The sequence below is a fragment of the Nomascus leucogenys genome, chromosome 2 (assembly GCF_006542625.1).
Source record: "Nomascus leucogenys isolate Asia chromosome 2, Asia_NLE_v1, whole genome shotgun sequence".
Classification (NCBI taxonomy): Eukaryota; Metazoa; Chordata; class Mammalia; order Primates; family Hylobatidae; genus Nomascus; species Nomascus leucogenys.
In genome coordinates, this window is record NC_044382.1 from 136,448,448 (window position 1) to 136,461,741 (window position 13,294).

Genomic DNA, 13,294 nt, shown 5'->3' on the forward strand with positions numbered 1-13,294 from the left:
ACAGTTAAAACTCCCTGGCACATAGAAGGACCTTTAGCATTTACTCCAAAGCTTAAGAAAAATGCAGTGAAAAGGCCACAAGTAAGAACATACTTGATTTTGATCCACAGGTTGGTGATATTTGCCCACTGGAACAAGTACACATGTTAGGACGGGAACAAAATCCATCTCCACAACTATTTCTACAAATCGCTGTAGAAAGCACAATAGGAAAATGAATGAATAACTATATAATAAACCATAGTTTACAAAACAAGAAAGCTGTATTTAAAAATAAAAAGCCTGAAAAACTAAGATAAAATATATGATATAAATGTCTAACTTCAGATATGCAATAAAATTACCCATTGCAGACTTGGGAATAAGGCTCACAGGTATCCTTATGATAACGTGTAAACAAATGAAGCTGTTTCAAATTGCATAACCCTTTAAGGAATCTCCACACTGTTTTCCATGTGGCTGTCAAATATATATATACATATATATATATATACACATATATATATACATATATATACACATATATATATATATAAAACTGTGATATATATATAATAGATACATCACCATATATCTAATGGAATGCTATGCAACCACAAAAATGAATGAATTAACAGCATTTGTAGTGACCTGGATGTGACTGGAGACTTATTATTCTAAGTGATGTAATTCAGGAATGGAAAAGCAAACCGTATGTTCTCACTGATATGTGGGAGCTAAGCTATGAGGACACAAACGCATAAGAATGATACAATGGACTTTGGGGACTTGGAGGAAAGAATGGGAGGGGTGAGGGATAAATGACTACAAATACGGTGCAGTGGACACTGCTCAGGTGATGGGTGCACCAAAATCTCACAAATCACCACTAAAGGACTTATTTGTGCAACTAAATACTACCTGTACCCCAATAACTTATGGAAAAATAGAAATAAAAATAAAGTCATATGTAAGTAAACATTACAGAATGAAAACATGGTAGAATAAAATAAAGCACAGGCTTTTTAAGTTTAAAATACATATATATGTGTGCGTGTGTGTGTATATATATGTGTGTATATATACATATATATGTGTGTATATATACATATATGTGTGTATATATACACACACACACATATTTACTGGCTTTAAAAGGTCTAAAAGAACTTTCACCAAATAGTACAATGGATCTCACTGCATGATGGGCTTATGTGTGGATTATTACTTTTATAATAAACATTTAAAGCTTTGCAACAAGGAAAAAAATTTGCATAATCCTAAATCTTTAATTGTCTTATCAATACAGTTGTCTCTTTCATGAAAGACTGAGAGTTTAAAATGCAGAATTCACCCAGAGAAGACAGCCTTGATTCTAAGTAGTTGGGAGGGTTGAGGGAATACAGCAAATACAGCCCACTATGCAAAAGCCTTCACAGGAGAGAGAGCACATGAAATTGGCTGAACCAGAGGCTCCAGTCCTAATGACTTGGCCAAGCCTCAAGGGTTCCACACACATTCCTTCCAGGCTGGTATCTGACCCACCCCGTGATCAATCTTTGGTCCCCTCAATAATTCCCTCTCTCCTTCCTACAGCCTTTCTCCTTCCATATTATCTCCACAACCTAGCCTATTCCTACTGCTCAGAAAAGCTACTGTGGCATTTTGATGGTGGGGAGAGTCAAAGCCTCCTGCAGCTGTGACCTCCAATGAACAGAAAGGTATGAGGGTCATCACAGCAAAGAATGCTAGGCTCACTGACACAGTACATACCACAGATACTCCAAACTTGTAGCCAAGTACCTTTGAATGGGAAGTCTCTCCCATACTTACAGACAGTTCATTTAGGAGCTGAGAGATTTATCTCTATAACCATAATTGAGTTCTCTCTTTCAGCACAAGGGCTGTGTACTTTAATGCTCATGCCATGACCAGATATATAAAGACAGGAAGAAAGTCTGGAAATGCCCTGAACCTGGCTGTAGCTAGGGAAAGGTCCCACAACTTTCAAAGAGATTTGGGACCCTCGACAATGAAAAGAGCATTTCCTGCTGAAGTAAACTAACTCACTAATTGTTTTCCTTCTCCAAGATGCCTCCTGACATCCATGTATTACTACCAGCATTAGTACTTCTTATAAATGAAAATAGTGGGCTGGGTATGGTGGCTCATGTCTGCAAACCCAGCACCTTGGAAGCCCTAGGCAAATGGAACACTCGAGCCCAGAAGTTGGAGGCCAGCCTGGGCAACATAGCAGACCCCATCGCTACGAAAATTTTTTTAAAAATTAGCCTTGCACATTGGCATGTGCCCATAGTCTCAGCTACTCAGGAGGCTGAGGTCAGAAGACGGCTTGAGCCCGAGAGGTCAAGGCTGCAGTGAGCTGTGACCATGCCACTGCATTCCAGCCTGGGTGACAGTGAGATCCTGTCTCAAATTAATAAAAAAGAAAAAGTGAATAGCGTCAAATATTGTCATATTAAAATAAAAATATTTTAGGCAAGAATATGTTTCCTGCCATGGAGTTGACTCTTACTTCTTAAAATGTACTACAGTTTCTGATCACCAGTAACTCTCCAATGACAAATGTGCACTAAAACACTGTTTTATTTCAAAGTTCCCTCCTCCCCAGAAGGCCGATATTTAGTCTAGGCTTGAGAGAGCAGACCCAAAGTACCCCCACCTGGGTTCCAAACCAAATGAAGGTTTGATGGGCTGGAGACTGAGCATTCTCAGGCAATTAACTGTCATGGATACAGGTATATACTCTGTATCTGTGAGCCAATGAGAAGCAAGAATGCTGAGGCCCTTTTGCCCCACACCAGCCTCAGACTATGGTACACTTACTGAATATCTGTCCCTCCCACAATTACTAAAACTATGAGACCTAGAAATACCAGCGGGAGAGGGAGACACGACCTAGGGGCTGAGACTTCAGTGATGCTGTGAGAAGTCACATGGCCAGGTAAAGAATACATGGTACCCAAAAGGTCTGAAGTTGAGTTGTCACTCTGCCATTGATCTGCTGTGAGCTCCAGAAAAACCCACAGCCTTTCTGGGTTGTTTTTTCATTTGGTAGCATAACATAAAGGAATTATATTGGAATGCTCTGACGTTTCCTCAGGTCTCAAATGTTATTAGTCCAGCCAACCTCATCCCACTGTTACTATATTGATCAAAATACTGTTCATAGCATAATTTCACAATAAACAAATTAATAAGCATATTTTTTTCATTGCTTCATGTTCTAAGAAGATTAAAAAAAAAAAGTTGGTGAGAAAGTCAATTCCGTACTTTTGGAAATGAATATTTGGAAGTTTGGAAGTACTTCAGTAATTTTTCTAGGGTACAACTAAGAACAATACCAACAAAACATAGAGACTCAAATCAAAATGCATTAGGTTTCTAGAACTTGGAGAATCATAGTTTCTTTTCAATATCTTCTCCTTATAAAGCCTGTCAAAATCAAACACTAAAATTCTGTTGACCATTTTTAATGGTCAAAAAATGGTCAAAAAAGATGACCATTTTTTATTTTTCTATATTAAAAGAATGCTGAGGTACAAATGTATGAGAAAATTAATATTTGGTCTTGATTTTCTTTTGTATTTTATTTATTTTATTTTTTCTAAATTGTCTCAGATACTTTCTTTTGCTAAATGGTGTGATACAGATAAATTCAATAAATATAATAATTTACTTAATTTATTATCATCAGGAAGGCCTGGAATTAAAATTCTTGATTTTGAGTTTATAATGGTTTCATTTCACTTATTACCTCTACATATGATCATTTTAAATGTCAGACTAATTGAACTATTGAATTGGATGCAGGCTGTTAGCATTAAATGAGACTTATGCAATAGAATATAAAGGTATTACATTGTCCCTATTTTGTGCACTGTTTAATAATCTTACGTACTTAGAATTTTTAGATGTGCTTACAATAAATATTTTTGTAGATACTTCTTGACACAAGTGTTATAAATGTTTCCAGTAGATATAAAGATCATTTCAAAGTTTACTCTTTTATAGATTTGATACCTGTAAATTCCAATGTATCTCATAACCATCCAAATATTTCAAGTCTCAGAAATGCAGATTACAATAGTCACTGTTACCCTGAGATTTTCAAAGCTGATCATCTACCAGTGATCAGTGGGCCATACATATATTTCTACTGCAAATATTCTGGAAGGCTCTGCTCTCTGGAATTCCCATTCCACACTGATCCAATAAAATCTGACTTTACAGATTTTCAACACGTACCATGAACCAATCCCTCCTCCTCGGCTGCTCTCCAACTGAATAATGGCAGTCACATTCATTACATTTAGTGAGTCAGACTTTCCGCAGTGCCTAAGTCACTCCCAGCTAGTATGGCAGGTGTGCGATGAGTGACGTTAGCTGTTTCAAGAGTCTAAAAAACCATGTAAGTTTAAAGCAGCCATGGTAATGCCCTACTGGCCTGAAAGAGTAAACGCACCCTCCATTAATGCCTCACATATGACTTCTGTATTGGAGAGAAAAGAATGGAGAACATTTTCTTTTAAAAAATAAAGCAAAGGCTTATTATAATCAGAGGATTTGTTCAAAATATTTATAAGTCACTTTAAATAACACAGTTGTTTCCTATTTTTGCCATTGGAAATAGTGGCATTTTAAGGTAGAAAAAATAAGAAGAAATTAGTCTTTATGACACTTGAGATTTCATCCCTTTTTTAAAAACTGCCCAGAAATAACATTAAGCATCTATCTCAAAACCACAAAACCAACAAATACAGAGTTACAAATGCCACTACATCCTTATTATGCCTTGGTTAGTGTGGCTTGCCCTTTTTCTCTGCTCACAGTTGCATAATTATTTTTTTCCCTGGAGAACATGGAGGTCAATCTAAAGTCAAGACTGCCTCTAAATGAATGTGCTGTCTATGATACCTGGCTCTCCTCCCAACAAGACAAATGTGGTTGTGCTACAGGAGAAGGCCAGTCACACTGCAAGTCACAAATTTACAGGCATATGAAATAAGACATCCCAGAGTCTGTGACTGTGAGGCTGATAATCTCCAATTAGAACTTGGGGAGAACTGGTTATACACTCTGGAAACAGAATAAAATAATCAAAACTTTTAAGGTCAGAGATACAGAATTTTTCAAGGTCTAAAATTCATACTTTGGAAATCTACTGCACACTATTGAGGTTTGGGGTCTGGAAACCCTAAATTTAAACGTCTTCCAAAAATTGAAAAAAAAAAAAAAAAAAAAACTCAAGCCCCTTTGTAAGTGTTCTGTCTTTTAAAAGTTTGTTAACTTAGGTCAACACTAAATCCGTGAGAATGCTCCTTTCGTATCTAGGTTATGTGGTTGTTGATATAAAACCAGAAATAATAAAGTGGTTTTATATAAATGCCTAAGAAACCTTGATCTTCATAAGGCCTAAACCTCAAGCAGAGTTAAAAGCCTGATAATTTGCATAACATGTGGTCTTATCTGGATTTTTTACGGAAAAAGTGGTTTTGAGTTATCTAGATAATTGCTCTACTCCTCCCTTCTTCCAATTTGTATTAATAGACATAGAAAGATAAAACTTTCAATTATCTTTGAAACCTTTATCATTATTGCCCTTCAACAGAGTCTAGCAGTGAAGTCTGAACTGACTCAAACCGGTTGAGTCTTCCCCACTATTCAAATGGGGCCGCGTCCTGAGTATCAGTGCAATGTGATCACTTCAGTTTAAACGCAACTGTGCGTCCAAATGGCTGAGTGCAAGAGGTCGGCCGGAGATAGGGCCGAGCGCGCTGCCCCAAGCTGCGATCCCTGCCAAGCACTCACGGACAATGCACTGGTTTCCTCCAGGGAGCGTCTTCCATCCAGGGCAGCAGTAGGAGTGGAATCTGGAGCCGCACACGTTGGGCCTGTGATGGACAAGGGCGGTCACACACAGATAGGGAGAGGGGTGCAGTAACATATAAACGGTCTTCGTAAGCAATGCCCCGAGCGAATAGATTTCAGGACAACAAACAAATCAAAATTACACTTCAAATTACTGGGGACCCGGAGGCAGACGTGGAAGCAAAAGAGCTAGATGCTGGAATGCAGGAGGGTCAGAAACGTCTAAACACTGTCTTTCATCTGTCGTCCCTTGCCTGCCTTTTTAAAGGGCGAAAAGAGGCATGGAAACATATAATTTGCTACTATTCTAGCTGCCAGATGCAGAGAACAAAGGGACCATTCCGTTCCAAAGAATCCTTGCCCTCCTTCCCAAATCCATTCCTTCTTGGTCAACTGTTACTTTGGCCCCGACGTGTCAAGGAAAGCGCGTCGCAAGGTGGAGCGCTCGGGTTGACGATGAGAAGGTGAGCTGTGAACCCTGCACACGTCCTCAAACAAAAGGCTCACGAGCTGCGGCCCCGACGTGGGGAGCAAGCAGGCTCCTCAGGCCCCTGCAGCAGGCGGACCCAGGCCCGCCTTCCGCCCGACATTCAGAACCTGTTCCCGCACCGCGGGTTCTGCACACGCTCTGCGAAAGGCACCCACTGGCCCCATAACCACCCGCCGCCCAAGCCCGGAGAGAGGGCTTTCCGCCCGCTGAGCTGCGGGCTTGGGGAGGAAAAGGGGACGCGCTCCTGGGGGTCTTTGGATATCCTGGCGAAGGGGGCTGCAGCTCTAGGCTCCAGCTAAAGGGTCAGGGACGGAGTGGGCCGGAAAGCCGCCAAACTGAGGATTCCCCCCTCCCCCAAGCCGGAGCCTTAGGTGCGGAGCCGCTTGCCCGCTTACCCTCGGAGCACGTCCTGCTGTCCTCGCCGGCGGACGCGGCTGGCCACTGCGGCACCCTCCTCGCGATACTCGGCCGCCAGAAACCCACCTTCAGAGTCTGCTGTAGCGGACCGAACCTGTTGCGGCGGCGGCTGGGGCCGCGGCGGCTTGGGCGGAGGAGGCTGAGGCTGGCCGGCCGTGCCCTGCGCCCAGAGCGCCACACAGCCTAGCCACAGGAAGTAGCGCTGGAGACACAGCCTCCGTCTTCTCCCCATCGCCGGCGCCGAAAGCGCGCGGCCCTGGACCCGAGGACAGGGAGTGATCAAAGACAAAATCTGCCCGCCTCAGAAAAAAGTCAGGGTCTAATAAGCCCTCAGCCGGCTCCGGGGACTCCCTCGGGCTCGGGATCCCTGCTCTAGCTGGAGACCTCGACAGAGCGCCGGCCCCCTGGCTGCCCGCGAAGCGATACGCGGGGTGCCGGGTCTAGCGCAGTGGGCGGCGAGGCGCGGCGGAGGTGCAGCCGGCAGCCCCGAGCGGTACACGTTGCATAACCGGCCTAAAGCCCCGAGCGACTCCAGGACCGCCAGCGGGCGGGGGAGGAAATTACAAAAGCCCTGGCGTAAAATTTCAAAAAATGTGAACCTCAAAAGAAAAAAGGGCCTGCACGCAGAGCTCGGCGGATTCCCGTGCGCTCCGGACACGGATCTTGGAAAGCTGCAAAAGTCACCAGAGAGAAACAGGCAAGCAAACAAAAGTCGCCCCCAGAAAAAGAGGAGGGTTCCCTCTGGGCTCGCTCGGAGTCCCACAGGGCAATGAAGCGCGGGTAGCGGCTGAGGAGCCGGGCGGAGATGCGCGGGGCCAGGGCTTGCGGCCAGCAAGAGAGAGGGCGGGAGGCTGGACGCTGGAGAAGATGCGGCGGCGGAGGGCGCGGCGCAGGGGTTTTAGAGGCCCGGCAGGGCGCGGGGCGGGCCGGCGGGCGGCGGCTGTCAGTGGGGGCGCGGCAGTCCACACGTGGGGCTCAACCCGGTCTGAGAGGCCGGCGCAGAGTGGGCGGGGACAGAGTAAGGGAGAGATCAGGGGCCGCGGAACGAGGGGAACGAGGGTTGGGTGAGGGGAAGAGGAAGGAAGGGGGGAGGGCTAAGGGAGGGGAGAGAACGGAGATTGGGGAGAAGGGGGGCGAGCCCTAGAGGAAGGCCGGGCTGGAAGAGGGACTTGGAAAGAGGGATTGGCGAGCCCGGGTGCGAGAGGAAATGAGCGGGGGATGGGGGGCGAAGCTAGGGCAAAGAGAGAAGTGGGAAAGGAGAGGGAGGGCCAAGGTCCGGGCGCCGAGAGGAGGGGCCCAGGGGGCCGGCTGGAGGGGGCGAGGCGCTAGGCGGCTTTGCTTCCCGTCCCCGTCAATTGGCCGCTAGCTCTGTTTTGACTGCCTGTACAAAGGGAGTAGACGGCGGGGGATGGGGAGATTAGGGACCGGATTTGGGAAAGGAGGCAGCAGCCCCTTCCCCTCCCGCTCCGCCCTCGCCCGGCCGCGGACCAGGGACTAGGGTCCCTAAGCGCGCCAGGCTTGGCTGGACCCGCAGCTGAACTGACCCGCAGCTGAACTTCCCCGCCGGACAGAGGCCGCAAGGTTGAGGATGAGAACGGGTCTTTCTGTAGGGTCCCGGCCCCCGACCCAGGATGGGGGGATTCGCAGTCAGCCAGGAATAGAGTCTCACGGGGCTGTTGGTTGCAGCCTCAACCCAAGAAGGAGACCTCCCCATTGCTCTCCTACCCCCACCGCCCCACCGGGAGCGGCGTCAGTCTGCAGGACCAAATTAGGGGCTGGGTGTTTCCAGATTGAAATGCGCCCTCCGCCACCAAGAGGGAGCTCATGCGGCCGCGGGGGGCCGAGGCAGCCAGCCGGCGCCGCGGTCCTGGGGAGTCCGTGCAGGGGTGTGCTCTGGTGTGAGTCCTGGCAGGACTCTGCCTGGGCTTGCATGCAGGGAGGGGTTAGAGACTCTGAAATGTACTAGCGGGCAGGGTGGTGACAAGGCGGGTAAATGAGGCCTGGGGCATGCCCTTGCTTCCTGGCTTGGACCCCTTCTGATTGATTAAATCCTAGCAATTGGTGCAACCCTCTGTACCTCTTAGAGTGCCTCTCACCGGCCTGCTCTGGGGTCTTCCTTTGTGGCCCTCCTTTCATGAAATCTCTGTGAAGTCCTGGTCATTTATCATTCAGTGGAATATCACAATTTAAAAATCAAACACTCCTGAAAACCAAGAGAGACCATCCAAGCACAGTTTTCGAAACAGTACAAGAGAGCAGTGTCTGGTTTATTCAAGCCTAGAAAACCTTAGTTTAAAGGGGAAAATGTTGTATATGTATAGGAGGGTGTGCGTGTGTGTATATATATAAATATACACATACATATATATACATATATACACACAGATAAATATGTATGTATATGTGTGTGTGTATATATATATATATATATAATTTCTGGCCCAAATTGCCCAGATGTGCTATTTGCCAGCCAAAATTCTCCAGTAATTGGCACAACTCCCTCCTTTATTTCTCCATGTAGTCAAAGGGTCTGAAGGTAGTACCCCTTGTTACAATATTCTCATAAAGCAGAAGAAAAGATAAGAGTTACATAATTTCATGTGAGACATCGATTTGTTAAAATCCAAAGAAAGAGTAATACAGTTATTTTCACGTACTTTGCTTCAAATAAGTAAAATTATTTAAACTAAAAGAGCTAACTAATGTAACTATCACCTGGTTTAAAGCAGTGTTTTAGTCATACCATTTAAAACATCCTGTATCTGTTTTTTTGTTGTTGTTGTTGCTGTTGTTTAATACTTAACATGGCTTCGTGGTTCATTCCTGTCCATCACATTAAATCTAAATGCTCTAAAATTGCCTATGCCTTTACCCTTTGATCCAGCAATTCCACTTTTAGGAATCTATATAAAAGATACATAGACAAAAAAAAATGAAATGGTGAATGCATTTGACCATTCATTGCAGCACTGTTTATAATAGTGAAAGACTAGAAACACAAACTTCCCGTGAACAAGCAGCTGCTGTGTATGACTTCTTCTATTCAGCGAAATATTATGCAGCTGTCAAATGTGAATGAAGAGAAACTCTGTATGCTCTTAGAGAGTGATCTCTAGCATATACAGTTTACTAAAATAAAAAAGAAGCAAGGTACAGATAGACTAGGCAGTTCATTGAGACAAAGTAGAATAAAGGTTACCAGGAGCTCCAGGAAAATGGGAAGGATGAGTTATTGTTTAGTGAGTACAAAGTGGTCTGCCTAGGATGATGAAAAAGTTAGAAATGGATAATGATGATGGTGGTCCAACATTTTGCATGTACTTAATGCTACTGAATCGCATTCTTAAAAATGATTAAAATGGTAAATTTTATGTTATGTGTATTTTTTACAATATTTTTTAAATGAAAGCTGTATAATATTGTATGCTACTTTTTAGGGTATGGGTGTGTTATAGATTTAACAGAACAAACAAGAAGTGTAAACTAAATCTAATAAAAATGATTATCTATAGAGAAAGGGGAGACTATGGGGAAAGAAACAATCGTGGAAAGCTAAACCTTTCTAAATAAACTTAGTTTTATAGTTCTAACTTTGGAACTATGTTCCAAAGACCTAGAAATAGTGACAACCCAAAAGCCATAAGGTCATTGTGACGGGAATGTGGTTCCTAAATACCATTTCTGAAGTAAAAGGAATCAGGGTTCCTTGGGTGAGTGGCGGATTCTAAGTCTGGGAAAGGAAATGCATAAAGTGAATCTGGACTGTCTGTCTTGTCATGCCTGAAAGCAAGAAATTATCTGACTATTAAGGTCATGTCAAAAGGAAACCTGAGCTAAGTTGAAAGAGATCTCACTGGTTAAGGACGGGGAAACTTGAGCATCAAAAAGAAAAAAAAATGACAGCAAAAATTGAAATATATAAAGTGTGTCAATATTCAAGGTTTCCAAATGATACTCCAAACAAAAATTAGTTGGCCACTTTTGGAGGTTGTTAGGGCACAGTTCACTATTCTAAACATATTGATAAATAAAATTATTAACCAGTTATTCTTCCTTTGCTAGAAAGACCCAGATAAATTATTTCTTTTGAAAAAAAAAATCACAGTTGTAAATGCAGGAATGACGGAATTAGAAAAATCACTACTTGTAAACCCTAATAAAATAATGGACCTAGGCAACGGTTTTTAAAAACTGCTAAAACCATTAGGTAAGAAGTGTTCAGCTTGTGGCCATTTTTTCCTCAGGGTATATTTGGCGATAATTGGAGACATTTTTTATTGTCACAACAAGACAGTGTGTGGGAGTGGTGATGAGAGTATCAGAGATGCTGCTAAACATTCTACAATGTGCAGGACAGTCTTCCATAGCAAAGCATTATCTGGTCCAAAATACCAATTTACTTGAGAAGCCGTGCATCAAAAAGTCAATTGGGAACTTTTTAGTGAATGTGTCAAGCTGTTACCACCGGAACCTACTGATTAATTATTAACTTATGAAAGTAAGACAACCAGACATTGTGTTTTTATTTTTGTGATGCAATAGGAGGTACACAGACCACGTATGAAATATCTTTGTCAAAAAAACTGAGCCTGAATGTAACCATATCTCTACATTTAACTCCCAGTTTCCAAGAACAATAGAGGACCATGAAACATATTAAATGATACCTTAAGAATATAGGTAACCAGATCTAGAATGGGACATACCACAAGACCAAGTTCTTCAAATAAATGACATCAGTAGAGAAGGGGGGAGAGGAACTGTTATGGCACAACCACCAAATGCAATGCTTGCCCCTTATCTGGGATTTTGATATGAATGTTAGTGTAAAACAACATTTTCGATGCTATCATCCAATCTAGTAAGTCTTATTTATATGGTTGCAGCTACAGTCAATATATAATTGCAACTGCATGAGACACCCCAAGTAAGAACTACCCAGGTGAACTCTTCTGAGTTCCTGACCCATAAAAGGCTAACGCAAAATAAATTTTTTCAACTGATAACTTTATGGGTAATTTGTTATGTAGTGATAGAACACCGAACTGAACACTGGTTACTAGATATTAAAGATTTATTTTTAATTTGGGGAGATGTGACAATGGTATCATGGTTATATTTTTAATATGCTTGCCAATATTATACTTAGTAAAGTCTTTATAGATGAAATAATAGGATGCCTGGGTTTGATTCAAAATACTGCAAGAAGAACAAAGGCAGAGTGAATTAGATGTACTTTATTCCTCTTGGCAAGTATACTTAACTAAACATAAATAAATATATGTGGAGAGAGAGAGCATGCACCCATAAGAAGACTGCAAATGGTAGGGAGAAGAAGGCAGACTAGTTACCCTGCTAGTGACCTTGGAACCTGAGGAATAACATGATAGTGCTTTTCCTGAATTGCCTTTTGCTTTTTGTATCCGAGAATGGGTGCTAGGAAATCTGGCAATTTGGAAATGCCACTGGCAACAGACCAAAGAAAGCCTCCAAAGAAAGCCTGCCCTCTCTAGCCAAAAGACAAGAAAGGGATAGCCTAGAAAGACAAAACACTTTTAGACAATAACTGCCCTAACCAAACCACAGAAAAAAACTGTAGTCACCTTTACCAACAATGGCTAAGTAAGGAGCCTAGAATTTCATCCTCATCAGGGTGTAACAAGGTATCCCTCCCCTTCTCCTGGATAGTGTCGGAGAAAGCCAAGTGGAAAGCTCAGACTTTCATCCCCCTGCACAGTCATGAGCCACCTTCTCCCCATGGTGTCAGTGGAGAAGCTGGACTTCCACCTCCACCTAGCAGTAATGAGATGCCCCTGTCTGCTGGGATGCTGTCAGAAGATACCTAGTAGACGCTCAGGAATCTTCTCGCTGCCCAGCAGTAATGAGGCCATCCCACCACCACCAAGGTGTCATGGAATATCATGGGAAACTACACTGGGAGCAGTAATGAAACACCACTGTCCTAGCCAGGGTGGTACAGAAGAGCTTGAGTGGTGACCCTGTACTGTCACCCCTGCCCAGTAATAACAAGTTGCTCCTCCCCTCAAGAGTGTCAACAGAGGCTGCATGTAGATCTTGGACTTCCACCATCATCTAGCAGTAATGAGGCATCCCTTGCCCTGTCTGCCCACCATTGCAGTATCAGAGGAGTATTAAATTCTTTGCTAAAACAAAGAATTTAAATATAACCCAAAGTCTCACAAAATAAAGTAAAAAAGTCCAAGATTTATATACAACTACTATTTACCCGCAATTTTTTTTAATTCCAACTTTCAACTGAAAATCGTTTATCATTGAAAGAACCAGGAAGATCTTAACTTAAATGAGAAAAGAAAATCAATACACATCAATACTGAGATGACACAGATGTTAGAATTGTCTCACAATATTCTTAAAGCAACTATGACAAAAATGCATCAGTGGGCCATTGTAAAACTCTTGAAACAGATGATAAAAGAAAGAAAGTAGAAAGCATCAGCACAGAAATAGAATATATAAAGAAGAACCAAATGGAAA

At 43.0% G+C, this 13,294-nt stretch overlaps 1 protein-coding gene across 1 annotated transcript in view; it reads right to left on the reverse strand.

The window, feature by feature from the left end:
• FBN2 (fibrillin 2) overlaps positions 1-7,583 on the reverse strand; it is a 282,139-nt gene extending 274,556 nt beyond the window's left edge. The window contains exons 1-3 of the mRNA XM_030818406.1: positions 6,757-7,583; positions 5,812-5,894; positions 94-192 (exon numbers count right to left, since the gene is read on the reverse strand). Coding sequence (XP_030674266.1) covers positions 94-192; positions 5,812-5,894; positions 6,757-7,010 — 436 coding nt within the window. The 5' untranslated portion in view covers positions 7,011-7,583. The remainder of the gene's footprint in view (positions 1-93; positions 193-5,811; positions 5,895-6,756) is intronic.
• Positions 7,584-13,294: the final 5,711 nt, after the last annotated feature.